Source organism: Alligator mississippiensis, chromosome 4, assembly GCF_030867095.1.
Source record: "Alligator mississippiensis isolate rAllMis1 chromosome 4, rAllMis1, whole genome shotgun sequence".
NCBI lineage: Eukaryota > Metazoa > Chordata > Crocodylia > Alligatoridae > Alligator > Alligator mississippiensis.
The window spans coordinates 161,902,458-161,926,868 of record NC_081827.1 but is presented as its reverse complement, the minus strand read 5'-3'; the positions used below and the strand labels follow the sequence as shown (position 1 = coordinate 161,926,868).

The 24,411-nt window shown below is 43.0% G+C and overlaps 1 protein-coding gene across 10 annotated transcripts in view; it reads right to left on the bottom strand.

The window, feature by feature from the left end:
- Positions 1–6,841: 6,841 nt before the first annotated feature.
- Positions 6,842–24,411, bottom strand: part of GJC1 (gap junction protein gamma 1) — a 32,947-nt gene continuing 15,377 nt past the window's right edge. For 4 of the 10 annotated variants that reach the window (XM_019476163.2, XM_019476184.2, XM_019476178.2 and 1 more), the window contains 3 exons: positions 22,490–22,681; positions 9,343–9,419; positions 6,842–9,215 (listed from right to left, as the gene is read on the bottom strand). In XM_019476163.2, the coding sequence (XP_019331708.1) occupies positions 8,015–9,196 (1,182 nt within the window). In that variant the 5' untranslated portion in view covers positions 9,197–9,215; positions 9,343–9,419; positions 22,490–22,681 and the 3' untranslated portion in view covers positions 6,842–8,014. Of the gene's footprint in view, positions 9,216–9,318; positions 9,420–22,489; positions 22,682–24,411 lie in introns of all 10 variants that reach the window. The other 6 variants (XM_019476197.2, XM_019476186.2, XM_019476192.2 and 3 more) reach the window with 4 other exon arrangements.

Genomic DNA, 24,411 nt, shown 5'->3' with positions numbered 1-24,411 from the left:
CCCTAGGGAGGACTGGATGCTGCTTGTTTATCTTCCAACTATTTGGGGGAGAAGTTGCAGGTATCTGCCAGACAATCTTCACTAGGTCCAAAGTAGCTTTGTTCACCCAGCAGGTGACCTTGCTGGAGACAGATTGCTGCAATGTTCCCACCAGCCTATGGGAGGGTCTGCCAATCTCTTTCAGGGAATCCATGTTCAGGTACTCATGAGGTCCTGGAAACTCCTGCACTTGTTCACTTGAGGTGGTAGAGGAAGAACATAACAGCTGCACCTAGAGAAGAGAGCAGCTTAGTTTCAGATGGATCTTCCATTCTGGTGTGGAAGAGGTAGACTGCCTATGCCAGGAGGGAGCAGTGCCAGAAGAGGCTCTGAGGGGCCTGTGCTCCAGGATCAGTGGCTGAGCCCACTGACTGTCCCTCAAGGAAGAACTGAAGCCTGATCTTGTGGCTCGGTTCTAGCATGTGTGCGTGTGTATGTGTAAAGCACTTGCAAATGAAACACTTAGAAGGAATGGGGGTCTCCTCTAGCCAACAGGAGCACTTAAGTTAATATGTCCATCTACATGCAGGAAAAAAGCAGTTTCCCAAGCATGAATCCTGGTGAACCGGGAGAAGCCACAACGATGGGCAGAAACGAAAGAGGAGGAGAAAAAAGTTTTCAGAGATACAAGGTTGAAAGGAAAAAAAGGGGGGCCTCGCCAGCCCAGGGGTTGCATGGTGCAAACTTGAAAAGACTGGAGGGGAGTCTAAGGTCATAGCAGCGGGGTAATGTGGACCCCCCAAAAAGAGGGAAATGCAAGAGTATTTGTAAGGGGCGGTAAGGGTAAAAACAAAACTGTACTGCAGGTGAAGGCAAAGGACTTTGAAAAGCTGTAGGCCAGAGCAGTTCGGAGTCAACAGGAAAGGTCTTCCACCTTGAGCCCAGGCAGTTGAGAGAACCTAGGAGTGCAAAGCATGTAGCTTCCTTTATGCCCTTGCTGCTGAAAACAAGGAGGGATGGGACACGTGCACTGCAAGGAAGCTGTAGAGGCAACAGTGTCTCTGAGCTCCATAGTTTGAGGTACACATGCCCCCACAATTAGAACACACACGGACAAGCACTGGAAAGAAGCCATGCTTTGCTGAACCAACTCAAAATACACTCAATTTCTGTAGTTGGAAATGTCCAGCTGTAGCCTCTCCCCTTTTGCTCTGGGCAGAAGTTGACATAGGCACAGGCTCATGGAACGTTCACTTAAACCTTTCCTCCCTGCATTTAAAACCCTTCTGCATTTTCACAGGCACAGCAGCTGCCTGCAGGGTGAGAGGAGTGATACCCCATTCTAGACATTTTAAACCAGTGGCAACCAACCTTCTGGTCCTGTGGGCTGGACAAGTGACAAGGGGTTGGTTGCAGGTTGGATCCTACGTGGAATCGACACATGGGGTCAGTCTGTGTGTGCAAGCCTGTGTGCTGGCTCAGACCCATGCAACAATCCAGATGTGTGCCAACCCATGTTTTCTGGCCCACAGGGCTATGGATCCAGAAATTTGGCAGCAGGGGAGCAGCTATTAATGCTGCCACTGCTCTCCTGGTACTAAATTTTTGAACCTGTGGGGAGCCCTGGAAGGCAGATTAGCATGACTCTGTGGACTGGATCTGGCCCATGGGCCAGAGGTTGTGCACCTATTTTAAACTACCTACCAGGAAGCAAACGTGATCCATGCAGACATTTTCCCTTTGTAGTACTTTGCCTACATTTCAATAAAAAGCTTTCTATCAGTTGCAAAAACAAAAATTCAGCAATGTGAAATCATTTAATACTCATGACATTTTCAATAAAGATACAGTTATATAGTCTTCCATTTTACTCACTGCCTCGTGAAAACTACCTCATTTTGAGAAGCAGATTTTGTTCCATGTGGATTTACTAATTTTGCCTGTAATCCACATTCACATTCTGGCTTCCTGAGGAGGCTTGGTCACTGAGTCCAGTTAGGACTTCATTGTTTAGGACTTCAATTCCAGTCCCAGGGAAGACAGTGGGAGGTAGGCTTGGACTCATAATGAGCAAAATCAAGCTAAAATACTGGACAGTACAGCCTATTTGCCACAAGAGGGAATAATAAGGCTTAAACTGTAACTGCTCCAATTAGAGTGCCATAGATTCATATTAATTTGATGTGTCAAACTCCTTGTAAGGCTTGTTTGGTTACATTTTTAGAATGGAGTGCATGAAAAAACCCACAGTGCTGTGCTGTTAAAAACATAATGCCATTTTCCAGGCTATGATAAAATGGCATTTTAAGTTCCCTCTGATATAAACAAAATGAATGACAAGCCATTCAGTTCACTCAAGGACCGGCTTTCAAAAGCACCAGTGACTCATCCTACTTTGCTGAGAAAAGATGTATTATGAATAGTTATCTATGACCTATGAAATTGATGGCATGGAATGATCAGAACCAAAACTCAACTCACACATTCAGGATTTGCCTCTTGGGCATTTTTACATGACAATGGGCGCATCTACACGTACTAGTAATGTGACTGAATAAACTCTGAAGCAATTTGTGCCAGAGTTTATTGCTCCCAGGTGCTACATTTACATGTGTGCCTGGGACGGCAGCATGTTGAACTGGATTGGAGCAGCTCCAGCTGGCAACGGGCCTGGGGGTGGGGAAGGGGGGGCAGGGAGTCAGCCTGCCAGCTTGGGGCTGCTCCAACCCAGCTCAGTGTGCTGTGGAGGGGCTGGCTGGGGCACAAGGGTGTTCCTGTGCAGGGTTAGCTGGAACTGTGGCCTAATAGGGACACACATGTAGACACTGAGACTTTACTGTGGAGCTAATTATGGAACTCAGCAGTAAACATCTCATGTAGACACGCTCAATGGGATTAAAAATAATTCAATACATGGCAAAACATGGTGCTTTTTATTCAGAAGCATTCAATGCATGACATATATAAACTGTACTTTTTAGAATGAAAAGGAAGCCAAGGGGTGTCTATACACATGCTCTGGGGGAAAGGGGTTGTGTTTTAAATTAGAGCAGCTCCCAGACAGCATCCACAATAGATGCTGTTCTAATTAAGAGCTGAGGTATTAGGCCTTGATTCAGGAAAACACAGTAATACAAACTTAAATTAAAACAAGTATGTGGTCACATAGGTTGCCTATTCATGTGCTTGGAGATCGGGGGGGGGGGCAGGCGTTTTAATTAGAGTGGTTCTCAGGCAGTCCTTCTAATTAAAATGGCTCACTGCAACATGTATTAAGCCTCCCCCTTCCTCCCCACCCCAGGTGCAAAATGGCCATGGGGGTGCTTTAACTAAACCACATCAAATGAGCTTTAACCAGAGTGCTCCTGTGGCCATTTTGAAATGTAGAGGGCTTAATACACATGACAACGAGGCGACTCATTTGTGTTCTAATTAGAACACGAAGCAGACTCATAACTGAATCTGCTCCAATGAGTTCTAGTTAGAACACATCAGAGCATGTCTATAGGCAGCCATGGATTTATGACAGATGTATCACATGTTTGAAGTTAGTTAATAATCTTAGGTGTTTTGCTGTACTTGGACCTTAATGAATTACTAATAGTCAAGTAAAAGGAAACACACTCACCTCTGTTCCATTCTGCTTGTGCTGAAGACATTGGGAGTTGACATTGAAGTCAACAGCAGCAGATGTGAATGGAATGTCTCCTGCTATCAGAAGCTATATTAGTCCTCAGCCATAAGTCGTTTTCTCCTCTGAGGTAGGCAGAAGAGGCTTGCAAGTTTCTCTGGTTTTTAGTATGCTCATACTACCTAACCCATTTCACTAACAAGCTTTGTCATAGCTTGCATGACATGACAAATCAGCAAGAGACTCCTTTTACCTGCACACACTGCACACACACGTGCATGCGCACATATACTTTCATTTATAAGGTCAAATTTTCAAAGGAGGGGAGAATGCTGCATGTGATTTACAAAAGCCATCATTTGAGAGAGCAAATCAGAGCAGACTTCAGGCTGCAATTTTAAATAAACAAAGCAAGGCAGACAGTTCTGTCAGATTCTTCTGGAAAATCTCAGTCTAATTTACTACAATTGACTTTGTTGGTGGATATTACTATTCCAATTCATATATGCAAATGGGAGTTTAAGTGATAAAACATTTTTGCAAGTGTGTCCTCTTTTCAAAGTCTGACCCTCCAGGTTTGGATTATTTGCGAAAGCACAAAAAACCCCACTATTTGTTTCTAATGTGTTCTTTGTGGGACTAAATAATCCAAGTCAAATTTACAAAAAATTCCAAGGTGTGGCTCTCTTAGTTGTAAGAGGAAAGCAATAAATGTGCACATATACCACCCCTCCCCACCTCCATTTTCCCATCCCTAAAAGAAGCATATTTCATTACTGAAAAAAGGTCCTCTCTCATTCAGAGTGGACTTTCCACAAATGCTGGGTATTTCATTTTCAAAACTCTCACAAAAACTAAAGAACATTGCTAATGACAAAAAAAGATGCAAGTGCTCCCCAACGTTTTTTTGTTTAAAGTTTCTTCTGAATATTTATTTAAAAAATTCTTGGATTTAACCAAAGCAGGAGAGCATTTTAAAGCAAAGAATGTGTCACTTCTTCAAAAGGAAAAGTCAAACTCAATACTCTGAAACTGAATGCCATCGCAAACAAGAACATTTCTGGGCTGTAAGAGACATCCCTAATAAATAACAAACACTTGGTTTCAAAGTGAAATACGCACTTTTTACACAAGCTAAATAAATTCAAAAGAGCAACCAAAAAAATTCGGTTACTTTGCATTTTTGGAATAAATCCAGTACTGGGAGTATAATACTTTTGTAGACTCTATGCAATTTACAGCTGGCTACTAATGGAATTATTTCATATTTTTGGTGGAAATTTCACAGGATTAATTTGAGCAAACTGTTTGAAAATTGGTAATTGTTTAGGGTCAAGTAGCAAAGATAATTTGCACCCAAAGATCATGCAGAAATAGGTTAATATAAACAGTACACAGAGCACTCTGTTAACTGATTGTCAGGTAATTTTAAGCTACCAACCAGGATTTGTTGCAACACTACAGGATATATAATGAGCAGCAAGGGGGAAGGGATTTTGAATTATCACAATCCTACTTGTTAAAGGGTGTTCAAAGACACCATAAAGGAGTTAAAAACAATATAACCCTTTTAGGAAGCTGGATAAAAAAACTGTGCTGCCACATTTGGAGCTAATGAGTGGATTGTAGCTGTGCGTCAGTGTTTATCTCCAGGCTCCAAATGTCTTTCCACAGTTCATTCAGACATCACGCTCTTCACTCAGCCTCCCCATCTTGCTCAGAACTTCCCACTGGCTAAGCCTTTCTGCTTATCCGCAGGCTGTGTACTTCTTTTCAAATTCTTTAACTAAAAGAACAGTGATACTCTCCCTCCCTCTCCTTTTCACCCCCACAAAGTGAGTGACAAATTCATCTCTCTCATCTTGCTGCCAGTCCTCTTGGTTTAAAAGTTCTTTTGGCATTTTAACGATGACACTATGACCTATACCTCACTTCAGATAAAAAGGAGGATACCTAAGATAAAGCATTAAGATAGGTCATTCACTTCTCAGACTAATATGAGGAAGAACATGGAAAAGAGAATCAGCAGGAGAGCAAGTTTTATACCTGGTCATGTGAAGAAAGGCTTCATCCTGTGACCATTTCTGTAAATGGGAGTTTTGCCACTGGCATCTATGAAAACAGGCCGAGACCTGAGGATGAATGCTTAAGAGGGAACAGAAGGGGGAACTATGCAATCTTCCATGAAATTAGAACTTAAACTCTCAATTCAGCAAATCATCCCTATTCAGCAAAAGCATTTCAACACATTTCATAGATTTCATAGACATTAGGGCTGGAAGGGACCTCGGAAGATCATCGAGTCTAGCCCCCCGCCCAAAGGGCAGGAAGTCAGCTGGGGTCATAGGTTCCCAGCAAGATAAGCATCCAGTTTCATCTTGAAGGTGTTCAATGAAGGCGCTTGAACAACCTCCGGTGGCAGGCTGTTCCAGACCTTGGGGGCTCGGACAGTAAAGAAATTCTTCCTTATGTCCAGCCTGAAACGATCTTGTAGTAGTTTGTGACCATTCGACCTCGTCATCCCTTGGGGCGCTCTGGTGAACAAACGTTCCCCCAGATACTGGTGGTCACCCCTGATAAACTTGTAGGTGGCCATCAGATCACCCCTGAGCCTGCGCTTTTCCAGGCTAAAGAGCCCCAGGGCTCTCAGCCTGTCATCGTAGGGTCTGCTTCCCTGACCTCTGATCATGCGCGTGGCTCTTCTCTGGACTCTCTCAAGCTTCTCCACATCCTTTTTGAATTGTGGAGCCCAAAACTGGACGCAGTACTCCAGCTGCGGCCTCACTAAGGCCAAGTACAGGGGGAGAATGACGTCCCGGGATTTATTTAACTTTAAGCATAAGTTTATATCCTATCACTTTATTTTTTTAATGTTAAACATGTGTATAAACACTTGCCTGAATAGAAACAGATTTAACAGTGTGGTTGAATGTTTTGTTGCACAGCAGCTCACATCCTTTATTTCCTTACCTCTTGATTTCTGTTCCTGATTAGACTGTAAATGGGGCAGTGGCAGATTGAGGTAACCTCCCAACAGAAAAAGGGTTTCACCTTAAAACTGCCCCCAAATATATATTAAACACACTAAATCTTAAGAGAAACAGACCATGGTCCCGAACAAATTATAAATAGTAGTATGAAGTATATACAATTTATCAGCATTCTCACAAACATCAATGCTTTGCCCTTGCCAAAAAGACACTGCCAAAGGCAGTAAATACTACATTCTCATTTTTCAAATTATAAATTTAAGTTTAATGTCAAATCCTCAGAATGTCAAACACAACTGGTCTCTCAAGCAGAAATACAAAATTTACATATTGCTCTGTCTGAACCGAGGCCTTTGGATATGATGGAGTGAAGAGGACTTGGGGGTAAAACATCTTGGTCACTTGTAGTTGGAAAATTGCTTGCAACATATTCCTCTAAACAAAGATTATGTCTGTCAAAACTTCTCTCTAATGCAATACAGAAAATGTACAATTTAGAGTGACTCCATACAATCCAATTATCCAAGAGTCACTGTAACAATTTAATGCTCTCGTGTGTTTTCATATTGTAACAGACTTTATGAAATACATATTTCCTATATATACCATATCAATCTGGAATTAATGAATAAAGTCATTTCATTTAAAGCATTTTACAGGAGTTCGAGGTTTCTTTTCCCCCTGCTGGATAAAGCTTACATTATGTATGGCTTTATTCCTTTAAGATTATATGCACTATAGTATGCAAATGTCTTTCTAAAAGTAATTTAAACTGCAGGTGCAACACTATGGCATCTACTAATTAGCATGACACTTCCATTTCAAAAGTTTCAAATAACTTTATAAATATGCACTCGATGGCACCACTAGCAAATATTCCCCAAAGCTTTCACCACTCTGTTCCTAGGTGATCAATACTCAGCAGGCTCTTTTGGTCACAAAAGCATCCTCCAAGTTGTGGACATGTACAAGGCACTTTGAAACGCAGCATAGACAGGTTCACATTTGAACAAAAAAGAGAAAAAGAGGTCTAGAGACCACTGTAAGAAAACTAGCAAAATGCTAAGAGTTACCTACCTTTTCTTTTCTTTAATATAAAAAAGTGTAACTGACGAGATCCAATGTACAAATACAAAAAATTGTGCATAAATGTACCATGATACTGTACATACAGTGTAAACCGTTCAATGAGAATGATTTAAATATACCTGTTCTTTTCCTGACCTGGAAGACAGAAGAAAAGTTCTATAATCCTAGAACATGGGCATGAACAGTTTTTTGAGTGCCTGGATCATTAGCCAACAGTATCCCTGAAGATAAACAGAGCCAAATATTTATTTAATGGAAGTAATTATTCTGCAAGTTGCTGATTACCATAAACAAAGAGAAAAGTACAAGTCAAACCCAGCCAATGTTAAATCCAGACAGAGGTCTTCCCATCTCCTGATTTGCTACTGGCACTGCTTTTGTTTGAGCTTGCTTTTGACTTCTTTTCTCGGGAAGTGTTGGGATTGTTTTGGTTATTGTAAGCCTGGATTGCAAGGTCCAAGCGTTCCTGAGCCACTTTAATTTCCCTCTGCAGATTTTCCAGGTCAGCTGGAATGTTTTCTTCATTGCTCCCATACTGCTGTTCCTGAGCTATGTTGGCTTTGTTTTGCTTGTAAGCCATTTTGGCATTGGACAATTCAGTATATTGGATTTGATCTGGCTTGACTGCAATATTATAGCCAGGAGGAGCAGATGGTGTGTTCCAAGTAAAAGGGTAGTTATAGGTACCAGAGTCCTCCAGCTCTCTTCTTTTATTGTTTAGTGCGTCTCGGATAGTTCCAAATCCCAAATGGAGCATCTCCCAGACATTCAAAAATAAACATAGGCAGCTCACCCCATACATTATTAATAGAAAAATGGTCTTTTCTGTTGGCCTTGAAATGAAACAATCTATCTTGTGCGGGCATGGTTTCCTGCTGCATATAAATGTTGGGCTAACTTCAAAACCATATAAAAAATACTGACCAATAAGAAAGCCAACTTCAAACATAGTTCTAGTAAGAAGTTGTAGCACGTAGATTTTCATGAGTCCATCCTCTCGAATTCGTCGCCTGCCATCATGTTTAGCTTTGGTGGGATGTGGTTGTTCCTTGTTCTCCTTCTCACTTTCTAGCTCTATTTCTGGGTACATCATTGGATCTTCTTCATGGTCACCCTCTGTCTCCTCCAAGCCACGATGCTGTTTCCAGCGCACTGAAAAGGGTTTACTTCTGGTTCTTTTGTCAGTTTCACCATGTTCAACCATTCTGGCAATTTTATGAATGGCATAGCCCAAATACATCACAGATGGAGTGGCTACAAGAATGATCTGAAACACCCAAAATCTCACATGTGAAAGAGGAGCAAAAGCGTCATAGCAAACGTTCTCACAGCCTGGTTGTTCTGTGTTGCACACAAACTTACTTTGTTCATCATAATAGATGGATTCCCCTCCAACAGCAGTCAGGACAATCCGAAAGACAATCAACACTGTCAACCAGATTTTGCCAACAAAGGTTGAATGATTGTGAATCTCCTCTAACAGACGGGTCAAGAAACTCCAACTCATGGTGGTTGAATTGTTTTATCTTAGAAAAAAAAAAGAGACTATATTAAGATTTTTAACATGTCACCAGGATCAACAGTTCAACAAAAAAGCCTGAAAGAGTAATCATTTTACAATAATTCTACCCCTGCGCTCTTTCGCCATGTCACCTGTTATCCAGACCTTCTGCCAGCCAAAGCTTGCTTGACGAATCTTATAGTTCCTCTGCAGATTTTCAAAAAATCCACTACAAGTAAAGAGAAAAATGTGTAAGTACCAGTGCACAAACAAAATCTGGTCTCAAAGGTATTTCAACAAAATAAATGAATAAACATTCTGATGCTCCTGTACTGTGAGTTTTAATAAAAACGACAGTTTAGACTTTTAGGCTAAGATTTTCAATTCAGCCTAAGGGAGTTGAAAGCCCATTTTTCATGAAATTTAATAGGAGTTGGAAAGCCAATTCTCATTGTGTATTGTCACTAAAACACATCAAGAACTATCTTGTACACTGTTTAACATTTGCGTTAAAAAAAGATTTGAAAAAAGATTTTTAAAAGCCATCTTTTTTTCATTGTATTATATGGTATAAGGAAAATTAAATGATGTTAGTCACTACTTTTTTACAGTCAAAGTAATGGTAATGGAAATGAATCATTGCTTTGGCCCCGAGTAGGATTTTATTCTATAGCTGATTCCAAACACTAGTAAAAAGTAAAACCATCAATGTGGAATTATCACATCCTGTTAGCGTATGTAGTGGGATTCAGCATGGACAGACACTGAGCTCGACACTATTAAACCTTTTTCACAGTGATCTGGAAGAAAATACAAAATCACCGCCAAGAAATTTTGAAAATGACGTAAGGATGTGAGGTACAGTAAGTACGGATACTGGCAAGCCAATCATACCAAGCATGCTGGGTTTCTTGATAAACTGGGTCTATTCATATAAAACGTGTTTTAATACAGCCAAATGCAAAGTTCTAAGTCTTGGAATGTGGAAGGCAAATTCATAAGCACAATCCATAAACGTATTCAGCTCTATTTAACGTCAGGCGGGTTTACTGCACTCATTGGAAATCTGTCCCAGAAATTTTACTTTCTAATTAGAAACCCTCTAATTTCCACACTCTAATATTTATGGGCAGTTTATTCCCATATGTTTTTGTATGATTTAACCAAAACACAGATTATACATTAGTGAAACAGAAGTCAATGGGCTCAGTATAGGAGTATTTCAGGAAATGTAAGGGCCTGTGATATACAGAAGGTCAAGTTAAGTGACTGATTTAGCTTTAAGCTACATGAAACTAGTCATTGGGGGGTATGTACATTTACAACACTTGATGTACCGTGGTAGCTGGCCAATGAGCCACAAAATGTACAATTGCTTTTAAATGATGAAGGCCTAGATCCAGTTCGGTCACTTATGCACTTCCACCCAGGCACAGCAGTGTCTAAAAATTAGGTGCCTTGCCTCTCAAGGGTGATCTAAAGTGATGGATTTCAGTACTTGGGATCCTTATACAAACAATAGGGAGATACACAGAAGTATGATTCAAGATGAGGTACTTAGGCTCTTTACACAAAGGATAATGAATAACATAGTATCCTGGTGGTGAAGACATTTAATAGGCAGGAAAACCTGGGTTCCAGCCCCTGCACATAGAGTTATTTCCATATTTTAACTAATGCCTGTTAATACAGTTAAACACTCCTGGTTTCCCCTTTCTTTTTTTGCTCTGACGTCATGACTTGCATTTTTAGCTGCGCAGCAGGCCAGCCTGAGCTGGAGGAATAGATGGCACCCCTCCCCCCCCCCCTCCATCCCCAAACAAAACTCTTCTATAGTGTGGTGATTAGGGCGCTCTCCTGAGAAACGGGAGGTATGGAGGTCATGGAACCCAGGCATCCAACTATCTGGGTCAGTGCTCTACCCAAAAGGCTATTACATACAAAGTAAATGCAATTACTTGCTGGATTTTTCAGTGAAAGCGACTATGGGTTTTGTGCTCTGTGCTGACTCCATTGCCATTAGCGTGAATTAAGAATTCTCCAAGAGTCTCAGATGAATGGAACTATGCAAGGTGGACTTGAGGTTTCAGACTGCTTGAACTAGGTGACGTGTGGGAAAGTGCAGAAGTCCAAGTCCAGAGAACTTTTCAGCCCAAACTGAAGGTGCACAACTCTAAAGCAGGGTTAATCTGAATCACTCTGGAATTTAAGGGTACTTGTAGACATAAAAACCCCCCAAAACACGTCACTTTACATATTCCTGCGCCAAGCTCCCATGCATGCCCAGAAGAGGCAGCATGTGACTTCAACCCGGTTTGCCTGACATCTATAAAGATTGGGTGCTTTAGTGGAGCTTTTTTGGTGCTTTTATCTAATAGCTGATTGAATCAGCTTTAGCTAACAATACCAAAAAGCCCTGCTGAAGTGCTCATATTTACAGATGCTCCAGAGCCAGGCTAAAGCAATGCACTGCTTCTTCTGGTAAAGCACTTTTTTTTTTTAACGTCTGCAAGCCACCTAAATGCCTAAATTCTCCCTAAGTCTTGGTTAAATTGCCAGCCTCTACAACATATTGTGGTAATAAGTTTACAAGTTAATCATACAGATTGTAAAAAAATAACTTCCTTCTATTTGCTTTAAATCTACTTCCTGGTAATTTAACTGCATGTCTGGTAGTTGTGGTATTGTGAGAAACTGTAAATTATAAATCCTTATTTACTTTCTTCACAATTTCTTCACATTTGTGGACCTCCATTATAGCTCCCTTTAGTTGTCTTTTCTTTAAGCAGAAATGTCCTAGCCTATTTTATTTTCTTTTTGTTCCTCCTTGCTGCTCTTCATTGTACTTTTTTCTAGTTCTTCCATATTTTTGGAGGTGGGAGAACAAAAACTGCATACAGCACCCAAGATGTGGGCATACCATTGATTTATACAGTGGCATAACAACATTTTCTGTTCTGTTTTCAATTCCTTTCCAAATAATTTTTTGATAGCTGCTGAACATTGGGCTGATGTTCTCAGAGAACTATCCACAATAATTCCAAGATCTCTTCTTCCTTCAATATTAACAGCTAATGTAGAGCGTATCATCATGTATGTGTATCTCAGGTTATTCTTTCCCACGTGCATTATTTTGTATTAAGCAATATCGAACTTTATCTACCATTTTACCGCCCATTCACTCAGTGTTATGGGACCATGTCAACATTCATTCCAAATTCTCAGGAGTTGATAACCAGTCTTCTAAAACAGACCATTTTACAACAAAAGGAAAATGCTTAGTTTTAAAAGATACTGTTATCTGAAGTGTGGAATTTTTTTAGACGTTAATTATTTTATAAGCCCTTCAAATTGCTTTTTCTACCACCACAACTCGAACCCCTCCCCATTTTTTGTGGTTTTATAGTTACATTTTTAAAAATGTTTTTTTTCTCCTACTTTGTTGTGCAAAAGAAGAACATAATCAAGATTGGAACAGACTGACTTCACACGCGTCAAATGCACAAACACGTAGAAATACACTTTTTCTCTGATTCTGTCAGTAATTGTGATCTTAACTATTACAGGTCAAGCCAGTCAAAATTTAGCTCAGGTCTGTACCCCTAGGGCAGTCCTTAAGGAATCCAAGCAGGATTCAAATGAGATTGTGCAAAACATCTTCAAAGCTGATGACTGAAACACACCAGTCTCAACCAATTAGCATTTTCCAATTAAACTCGTTTAATCAGAAAATGTCCAACAGGGTCTAATTAAAGTAACAACAAGAAATAAAACAATACAAACAGAACTGTGATTTTTAAGTTGATCTTTACTGATCTTTTGAAACTGGCCATGGTTACACAAATACACATTTCTGCCTTTCAAACATGCGAACTGCAGGCTCAGCTATGGCAGTAACCTTCACATAACGTACCGTTAATACTTCCCAGATTTGCTATTCTGGGAACATTTAACTCAATAACTCTTCATTGTTTCAAACAAAGGTTTATGGACATTGGCACCCATCTGAAAAAGGCAAATGTCAGCAATTGCAAATAATTTAAGTCATGCCAGAAAAGGCTTTTGAAGGAGACTTTCATTCTTTATATTTGTCATAAGTTCATAATACCACTTAAAGCAGTGGAGGCTGTTCTGTGCAGGGAGGTTAAAAAATGCATGATCTTTATCTCTGGCAATAAGTTTGGCCTGAACAAGCCCCTCTGAATCAAATTTTGTCTAGCTATGTACCGTGGTCACCAACCTCCAAAAAAGAATCGGTGAACGTTCTAAAGGGACAATGAAAAACTAGTGGGGACTTTGTGAATCTACACTGTCGTAACTTGACCATGCCTAGTGAGGAAAGAGCTCTCATGGACCTGTACCTGGCACTGAACTAATGTGAACTATCTGTAAAGTCTGCCTGTTCTCACCAGCTGTAAATCCTACTTAGGTATGGAGAAACTCCCCCTACGTATTAGATTGGAACTTCCAAAGAAGTGTAAGGTAAGCTGGGCTGTCAACTCCCACAAATTTCATACGTGAGCATTTAACTCACTTATAGTCCAGTCATATAGTAGGGAGGAGGCACATACACACAGTTATAAAAAACAACCATTAACAGAATGGCTACAGAAGGGGATTTCTTCATTAGCCACATTCTACTACACTCTCCAAATTAAATTAGATTCATTTCTGGTCTTCATGTCATATTTCATTTTCTTTTGCTTTCAAGCTATTTAGAAGATGTGTGCTGATAGAAAAAACCCCAAAAAACTTGGGAATTAATGGCTGGTGAGTCTGTTGGTAATCCAAAGAGGTTTCCAGAAATGCTGCATGAAATTTAAATGGGCCCAAAAGGCCAATCCAAATGAACAATGTATGATTATTCTTTCAAATCTCATTTATTTGAATACGAGAGAACACAAGATTTACAAGCATCAGGGAGGAAGTGTTTGCTTCGCTTAAAAGTCTAAAAATCTTGTTGCTCATGCTCAATACAGGTTATTGGGTTCAGTCAAACCCAGTACACCCCATATATTCTTGTCAATACACCACAATGGGATCTGTAATTCCAACTCAAAATCTGCCCACAACTAGACAAGCTCTGCAGCATGTAGGTTTGATGATGCTCACAAATGGAGACTGGAAGGAGACAACAAATTATTATTAAAGTTGTCTTCACTTGTGACATGAAATGGGATTTAAACCCAACTCTCCACCAACCACCTACCACTGTACTGTTTATTAGCATTTACAATAGTACACAGTTGAAACAGATCGAGGTTAAAGCAATTGTACTGGATAAAATAAATGCAATGATTTGTTTTATATAACATTTCTGAGCAAGGATTCTGGTACTTAGGAAAACAAAAACAAAAAACCCTACTTCTCAAATAACTGGGGCTATTCAGTCTATCTTGCGAGTTTCATGTGACATGAAGAGAACAGAGAAGAGTTCAAAAAAAGCCACAACGTCAATGTCAATTTGGAGAAGATTCCTGAACAGATATTTGACAACTTGCCTTATTCTGCCTTCAAATTCTGGGCATTTTTAAAAAGATTCTGTTGATTCCCTATCTCATCTCTCCAGCATCCATAGCTACATGATAAATTATTCAATATTAGATCCCACTGCCTATAAATAAGCCATTAAAATCTGGGGAAAGGAGCGATATAACCACGAGAAACTTGTGCTGTCAAAAAAATAAAGATGCCAAGTACATGTTTTTTATTAACAATCCACATGTACATATTTACCTTAGTAGTCATTTATACATATTATAAATAAAACAGATTAGAAGACAAACCAGAATTTGTAGCTAAGGAATGAATCCATAGTACCCTTTAAGTCAGTGGTTCTCAACCTTTTTCGTATCAGGACCCATAAACATCAGTGGCCAGTCCCGATCCAGTGCCCCTCACTCCCGCCCCACTGCCCCCAACCTCAGGCCTCAGCCCCCAGTGTGTGGGGCAGGGGGTGGGTGTCTGGGGTAGTGGGGTGGGGGCAAGCAGCCTGCCAGCCTGCAAGGGAAAAGCCACAGTTTTCCATGTTGTTCTCCTTTGAAGGAGAATCCATTTTTAAAGTTTGTTTGCAACTCTTTCATATCTTCTTGTGACCCACTTCTGTGTCACGACCAATGGGTTGAGAAATGCTGCTCTAGGTAATATTAAGATGGAAGAAAAAGTGACCTTCAATTTAGAAATGTTCCCCTTTAGTTTAAGTAACATAGTTTACATGAAAGCATCACATACTTCATAATGCCCAGAAAGAATGCTGACATCCTCTGCAGATCACTGCAGGCCTCTCAGAGCTTGTTTATGATGTGCATTGCCAATGTATTGGCTGTCAGTATCTGTACTGCTGAATGTCATAAAATAGGGAGGAACATGACACGCTCCTGTCTGATGGCTCTGAGCTCTACATTTAGTTCTATGTCTGCTGGGTATCACCTCCATTGTATCTGATTGTCCAGATGGGTTCTCCATGCCTTCCCAAGTGAACCCCTGACTGGTGCCCCAACTGGTGCCAGGGTAATAAGATGTGCCCCATGCTGAACACTGGTGGGATGCAGCCACCAGTTGCGTACTATGAGGATATGGGCGATACTGGGATGTTCCTGTTCATCAGATGTTTTGCAGGGGGTGGGGAGGGGGAAATAGGCTGACCTCAGCCACAGTTGAAGTGGGGAGCAGCATCACTATGTAGAGGCAGAAAGATAAATAATTTGTATGCCTGTAGCTGGGTGCAATTTCATTGTGTTCAGTAAAGACTGAAGTGAGAGGACTCAAGCTTGTGTGGCTGTGGAATCTTCTCTGGCCCCTAGGAGTGCTAGGAAGATTGGTGATGGCATAAGTAGTGATTTCTCATAGTTCACCAGGAGGCCCAATGAGGTGAGTAAAGAAAGGGTACAGCTAAGGTTTGGCAGAATTTTCTAATACATGTATGATCAGCAGTTCTCAACTGGTGGGCACTGAAGGTGCTGAAGGTGGGCTGCATGGGTGGTCAGCTGATAACCTTGCTTTCCTCCCCCCTATGTGGCTTTGCACTAACTATGGCACAAAAAGCAGTAGATCCACCTTAGTGCAGTGCGGTGAATCGCTTAATTAGCTCTGCCAACAGGAGGCTCTCTGCAGGGGTCTGGCGGCAGACTTCAGGATCAAATCAACTGAGAACCACCAGTCTAGATAAGTAGAGACGTGGATGTCTCTTTCCTTAGTAGTGCCATGCAGGCCAATTGCTCAGCTTTTGGACAAACTGCAGTTGACCCACCCACTGCCAGTGTATGCACCAGTGTCTGGTATAGGTAAGGACCTACTTAATTCATGGCCAGACAAAGGAATTTCCAGGGCTTGGTCACGGCATAAAGAGCTGATTTTATGAGCATTTCCTGGAAGCCCTGCACCTTGCCACCGACTTGTGGGAAGGAGGGATGAGGGTGCAGCCACCATCTGGGCTATTAGCTGCCCTTCATAGATTTCATAGACATTAGGGCTGGAAGGGACCTCAGAAGATCGAGTCCAGCCCCCTGCCCAAGGGGCAGGAAGTCAGCTGGGGTCATAGGATGCCAGCAAGATAAGCATCCAAATTTCTCTTGAAGGCGTTCAACATAGGTGCTTGAACCACCTCTGGTGGCAGTCCATTCCAGACCTTGGGGGCTCAGACAGTGAAGAAATTCTTCCTTATGTCCCGCCTGAAATGGTCTTGCAGGAATTTATAACCGTTCGACCTTGTCATCCCTTGGGGCACTCTGGTGAACAATCCTTCCCCCAGATCCTGGTGAACACCCTTGATAAATTTATAGGTGGCCACCAGATCACCCCTGAGCATGTGCTTTTCCAGGCTAAAGAGTCCCATAACTCTCAGCCTATCGTTGTAAGGTCTGTTTTCCTGACCTCTGCCCATGCACGTGGCTCTTCTCTGGGCTCTCTCAAGCTTCTCCACATCCTTTTTGAATTGTGAAGCCCAAAACTGGATGCAGTACTCCAGCTGTGGCCTCACCAAGGCTGAGTACAACAAGACAATGACGTCCCGGGATTTGCTTGAGAAGCATCTATGAATGCAAGCCAGCATTTTGCTTGCTTTACTAGCTGCAGGATCACATTGAAGGCTCATGTTCATCTTGTGGTCAATCATGACCCCCAAGTCCCTTTCATCTGTAGTGCTAACCAGCGTAGCACTGCCGAACCTATAAGCATGCTGCAGATTTTTCCTCCCAAAGTGAAGAACCTTGCATTTTTTGGTGTTAAACACCATCAAGTTCTTGTCCGCCCATTTCCTGAGCCTGTCAAGGTCAGCCTGGATCGCCCTCCTCTCCTCAGGTGTGGATGCTTTACCCCAGAGTTTGGTATCATCGGTGAACTTGGCCAGTCCGCTTCTGACTCCAATGTCCACATCATTAATGAAGATGTTGAACAATATGGGTCCAAGGACAGAGGCTTGGGGGACCCCACTGGTCACGGGGCACCATGACGATTGACTTCCATCAACCACCACCCTCTGGGTCAGACCACAGAGCCAATTCCCCAGCCAGCAGATCGTGGCTGACCCAAGGCCGCAGTTGGCCAGTTTTGCCAAGAGGTGACCATGGGATACCAGATCGAAGACTTTTTTGAAGTCAAGATATATGACATCAATCTCTCCCTTGTCCAGGTGATAGGTCACCTGGTTGTAAAAGGAAATAAGATTGGTCAAGTAAGACCTACCTGCAACACACCCGTGCTGGCTATCCCTCAGGATGTTGCCATCAGCCAGTCTGTTGAGAATGGCCTCTTTAATAATCTTTTCTAAGCCTTTCCCCGGGACAGAGGTCAGGCTGATGGGCCTATAGTTTGCCGGATCCACTTTCCTCCCTTTCTTGAAGATAGGCACTACATTGGCCTTCTTCCAATCTTCAAGCACTTCACCAGAGTGCCAGGAGTTCTTGAAGATCCATGCCAGGGCCTGGGCTATGATGCTCGCCAGCTCCTTGAGTACCCTGGGGTGTAGATTGTCAGGGCCAGCTGACTTGAAGGTGTCCAGCATCTCAAGGTGTTCCTTCACAAGGTCAGCAGGGATGGAGGTCAGGCTATCTCCCTCACCCAAGCCTCCCTGTCCTGTAATGGGCAGGGGTGTCCCGTAGGACTGATGAAAGACCGACGCAAAGTACCCATTTAATAGGTTGGCTTTTTCCTGGTCATCAGCCGTCAGTTGTCCCATCTGGTTTAGCAGGGGTCCAATGTTGCCCTTGCTTTTCCTCCGGCTCCCCACATATCTAAAAAAGGACTTTTTATTGTCCTTGATACTTATAGCTACTTGGAGTTCTGTCGCAGACTTGGCTTTCCTGGTTTGCTCCTTGCAGGTCTGGACCAGTGCGGAATATTCCTCCTTGGAGGTGGATCCCATCCTCCATCCTTTGTAGGCCTTTCTTTTTAGCCACAGGAGGTCCGCTAGTTCCTTGGAGAGCCGAGGGGGCTGCTGTGCCCTTTTGCTGCCTTTTCTCCGAGGTGGAATAGCCTTAGCTTGTGCATTGAGGATCGCTCCCTTAAGGAGTTTACTTTTCCTGAACTCCCCTCCCCTTTGGGTCATGGTCCCTTAGGGCCTCACCAACAAGCTTCCTGAACTTGTCAAAGTCAGCTTTCCTGAAGTCAAGGACTTATGTATTGCTGACTGACCTGCCAGCTTTACGGTGGATGGTGAAGGTGATCAGCTCGTGGTCGATCATTAAGTTGCTGGTTAGGTTTCCCCAGTTGCCAGTACCAGGTCGAGTGGCACTCTACCTCTTGTTGGCCTGCAGACTTCTTGTGTCAGATAGAGGTCATCCATGCACAAGAGGAAGCTTTGCAACCGTACATGTGGCCCTACCTATTATTGCTGATTGAAGGGGAAGCCCCAGGAGGAGAAGGGATGAGGGGATGGCAGTCACCTTGGCTGCTGGCTGTTCTTTGTGCTACCCCGCCAGCCAGTGCCTTCCCCTCCCAGGCAGGTTGCAAAACAGCAAGGACCACTGGCTCTTACTGGGGAGCCAGCATTTTATTTTTATTAAGTTTTTTTTTAAGGTTGATTTCATGGACAAGTGGAGATTTTGTGGTTTACGCAAAATCCACAAAATCACGAATTAAGTAGGTCCCTAGGTAGAAGGCACTCCCACCTTGGCCCAGTGTGAGGGGAAGTATTCCCCTCTATAAGTGTGAGACAAGGAGGGTCTTGGAGAAGAACATCTCAGTGAACAGTAGTGCTCACTGGTACAGGTCTGGTGCCACAGAGGCTGTTGCTCTAAGGTTTATTTCATACTGGGAAGGGCTTGTTGGTCAGTGCTAGTCAGGTAATTCTCAGTACCAGTGATGGTATCAAGTGTCAGTACTGTGTTCTCCCATCCTTTTTGGCGGCCAGTGCCTTGCTCCCTTCTCTCAGGGTAGAAAACTTGCATTTGGTTGAATGGCTTAAGTACTCCTTATGGGATAAGCCTGATGTTTGCTCTGAGTTGTACTTGGGCTCAGTCCAGGTGTGTCACTCTGTCTAAGGGAGTTTCTTTGCCCCCAAGTTGATACTGATGTATTTGCTGCTGAGGCCATTAGGGCCAAGGATGCGAGAGTGATTTATGCTGGTGCCAGAAAGGTCTCAACGCCTTTTCAGGCTGCTTCTCCCTGTGGAACTGAAGACAGAGTACCTGGTTACTGTGGCACCTGCTGTAGATATGCTTCATGCTGGAGTTGAGGAAGGTGTCTCTTCTCTGGGGTCAGACAACTTTCTTGGGTTGTACCAAGAGCTGAAATTTGAGCCCTGCATCTTCTAGTATTTGAGTGCACGATGAGGAGCAGCAGACGGAGCACTCACGTGGGATATGTCCTTCCCTAAGGCACAGAAGACATCTGCTGTGCCCAACAATTAAAGGGAGAAGACTTATCACAAGAACAGGAAGGGTTCAAACCATATGGGTTTAAAATCTGCCATACTGGCAGTTGGTGTGAATTGTCTGTTGTTTAGCAAGGACTTTGCCCATCTATTTTTTTGGGGAAGTGTCCAATAAAAAGTGATAAATAAATAAAGGAACGAAGACAAAATCGTTCACATAAAGATTGAGCCTGAAGATGAAGAAATAGTAGCAATTTGGACACTGTCCAGTTTGTCTTGCAGCCATGGGCCAAAAGCAGGAACCGAGAGAGGGTCATGGCTGCTCTGACCTCTGTGCTCATGCATGAGCAGAGGAAATGCTCAGGCTGCACACATGGCCCCCGCTGCAGCCAGAGCTAGTCAAAAGAGCCAGTCTGAACCCATGCACAAGGCATATGCACACCTGCAGCAGAATCCACACAAGCAGTATGTGTTCAAAAAAGAAGGGTTTGTTTCAAAGCAATGTACGAGGAAGGAAAATTATTACTCCCATTTACCAAAAGGAATGGCTTGTTCAAGCCAGCAACGTAGTATGATGCAGTTAACTGTTATTTTATGTCCAGGAAAGGAGAGGAGTTCTTTTCACTGCATTGCTCCTCCCACTGATGCAGCCACTGAGGGCTCCCTGTGTGAAAATAAACTCCTTGCTTTCTCTCATATTTTTTGGTGCCTCTCTCAGTACTACACAGCATGGAAACAAACCTTCCAGAAGCCTATTCCCAACTAGATATCAGGCTAGAAGGGACCCAATTATTCTGCAACTTGGAAGAAACAAAACTGTGGTCCACACAAGTGAAGGCTTACTGCTTGCAGACAACTACTGACCCATACATAAAAGAATCCTGGTTGTACTGACTGACTGGCAAATCTGACCTGATGCCAAATAATAAAAGCAGATTCTCCCCTTGGTTTCTTTGTAAATGCAGTCAAACATCAGTTTATATTTTCCATTCATTTATTTGTATTTTGATTGTGGGAAAAATGAGTCTACTTCCCCAGCCTCTGGGCACACCTATGTCTTTAAGACATGAGTAAAAATAAAAGTATAACATCTTGCTAACAATTGGCTGCAAATAACAGCCCAAGCCACCCATTTTCCAACTACCCTGTGACAAAGTCTAGTGCAGACTCATGAGCAAAATCTCCAGCCAAACTCTTAGCAACTAGTTTTACACATCCTTCCTATCTGAAAAGAAGCCTGAAGGTCAGCAAATGGTTCCAGCTAACCGACAAGGGATATGAGCTCCAGAGTTAAGTAACCTGCACTGACACAACAGTGTCCTCCTGCCTCCACAACAGGAATCCTAGGGACAAATGAACAGGAGCACCGTAGATGAACATACGTAATGGAGGTTACATGAGGACAAGGCCATTGCCTCTTGGAATCTCACTGAAAAGCAAATGGGGAACTACTGAAGTACAAGTGAAATGTACTCAGAAAAGTCCATGCCACTTTCAAAACAGCACACAGAATTTTGCCCTCACTGTGGCTTCTGAGTATTTGAAAGTAGATCCAAGGTTGGCAAGCTGCCACAGACCAGTGGAAAGAACTGTGGTGAGATCTGCATTAAAGAAAAGCTGAAATCATCCCCACCAGGCAGATATAAGAAAAAGCTCTCCAGTCTGATGCTGCTACCTAGCAATAAGGGAGCGGAGAAAAGTCCGAAAGTGTGTCAACTGCTCTGGCCATTGATAGGCACATTCTTTCAGCAGACATGGCAACACCTACAAAATCCACCAGGAGCTTCCCCCCCAGCAGCATCATCTCCATGTCACCTGGAGTCAGCCTGAGTCAACTTACCTTTATCCTGGCCTAGAGAGCAACTGCCCTACCTGGACATCAGGAAGGGACAGACAAATGAGCACAGAATATCTGACTGCAGCCCAAAGCATCTCATAGTCTCTCCTAAGGAGCTCATCCCACAGATGGAGAAGTATGAGTGACAAGACAGAGCCCCGCAGAGAAACAAGCCTGCAAGGGTGCTGAACCAATTATTATCCTCAGAACATTTCAGGAGAAAGAAAGAAATAACTGAAAACAAATCCATCCATGCCTGCCTGCATGCCAGCAAGTCAAAAGCAACTTACCATTAGCTGAATTGATAATGGCTAATATACACAACCAAACTGGTATGAACACCTGACCCCATTTATCACTAGATTATATGGTGGCCAATGAAAGCACCACAGTTTCTGCTCCATGAAGCCAGATTGACAGGAATGGTGTGCCAAAGAAATGCAGGCTCCAGACTGTTCTGAAGCAGCTCTGGCACGATGTTCTCTTTCATTTTCCCTGCAAGGGAAATTTGAAAGACAGCTCTAACTGACCAAGCCACAAATTTAGGCTGTAGTTTCTTGAGTAGTAGCCTTACAATTGCTCCTCTAAGGAAAACAAAAATCCTCTTAAAGAGGCAAGCACTGACAATCTCCACAAAAATTAATTTACTTACCGGTAACTGGAGTTCTTGTCCCTTACATGATCCCACACGCTAAGCCCACAGAGATTTTTGCCTTAGAAGTACCCGTAGGCTACACTTCAGCACTTATTCCCCGTGTGCTCCATCCCAAGAGGATAAAGAACTGTGAGCACTTCCAACTCCTCAGTTTTCTTTCAACAGCAGAGCTCTACATTGCACTTGCTCCTGAGGAAGAGAGGAGGGAGGGTAGGATTTAAAAGTATGCAGAAACAGATCTAGGATGCTGAAAAGGAGGGGTGATGGTGGTGGCAGCAAGCTTACTACAGATGCAACCAGTGGCTGAAACCAGAGCTCTCAGCGGTGAAAGGGGGTATGTTTGCACCACCACACTCACTGCATCTGCCCCTGAGTGTACATGAACACTACAGCTTGAGGAACTTCAGTTATTAGTAAGTAGCTGTTTTCTCCTGTGGCTAGTTGTCCACATGCACATTATCTCTTGTGGGTGACTCCAAAGGAATACTCAACATATACCTTAATGTGGGCCCTGTCATTCCCTAGGCAAACAGAGATGGGAAAACTTCCTCACTACATGCAGCAGCAGTTTGGGTGGCTTCCAGAATGGCATAATGCATAGGCAAAGGCATGTACCAAGCTGCAGGTGGCTGCTCTGCAGGCATTAGTGACAGGAACACTGCACGGAGAGACTCAACATTAGTTTCTTAGGCTTTGGTGGAAAGTTGCGCTTACTGCAACGTAGCTTGCATAGTGCTGCAGAGGGACTTGACCTTGGGTCTGAGGCTGAAGCAAGGGACCTCGCTAGGAAGAAGTGTCTTTGTTCTCCTTGGGATTTTTATAGGTCCCGGTTTGAAAGACTGACAGATTGAACATAAGCTTGGAATGAGAGTCTTTCCCACTTAGAAGAGACATGTCTTGTATTGTATGTTCAGCTTGTGGAAAAGGCACTTAAGAGGGGGCATGACAGCAGTCTTCAAAGGGGAAAGGCTGTCATAAAGAAGAGGGAAAGCACCTTTCTTTTCTCTCTTGCTGCAGAGACAGGACACAGACCAATGGCTTGAAGTTTCAGCAAGGTAAGTTTAGATTGGATAGCTGGAAAAACTTCTTCACCATTAAAATAGTGAAGTCAAGAAACAGACTGCCTAGAGAAGTTACAGACTCTCTGTCGTTGGAGGTGTTCAAGAAGAGGGTGGACAGCCTTTGGTCGGGGATGATCTAGGTGTAGCTATGCCTCTGTTCTACTATGGCTATTTCCTATGCTTCTGGGCTTTTATGGTTGCCCCAACTCCCCATTTTCTGCTACATGTATCAGGGTGTTGGGTGTTAAGTTTTCCTCAGAGTTATTGACTGTTGGCTACAGCCAAAGCTGGGAACTTTGAATGGGGTGTACCAATGTTCCTGCTGAGACCAAAGTTGGAGGTTTTTGGCTATAGGGTCTTGCCCCTCTCCTCAGGGTCAGACCAACCACCTTATTTGGGTCAGGAAGGAAATTTGCCCCATGGTCAGATTGGTATGGAGGGGGGAGGAGGGAGGCAGGTTGCCTTCCTCTGTAGCAGGGGGCATGACCCTCTACCTGGGATTTCTTGAGCATTTATTGACATTTCATGGAAGCAGGATGTTAGCTGCTGTGGTTCCCCTGCTTTCCCTGTGACAGAGTAGGATGTTAGGTCTGTGTTGTGCCAGGGTTGATGGTAGTTTTATACAGAGTTTAAATTATGGACTGTATAGGATGGGTTGGATAGGGATGATCCTGCCTCAGGCAGGGGATTGGGCTAGATGACCTTTAGAGTCCCTTCCAGCCCTGCTTCTCTATTATTCAATGATTGCCATCTGATGCTAGGATAAAGCCATCAAAGGTGGGACAAAGATCCCAGAGAGCACTTGGAAGTCTGATGCCAAGATATAACAAGAAGCAGCCCTGCCACCTCTTCAGGAAG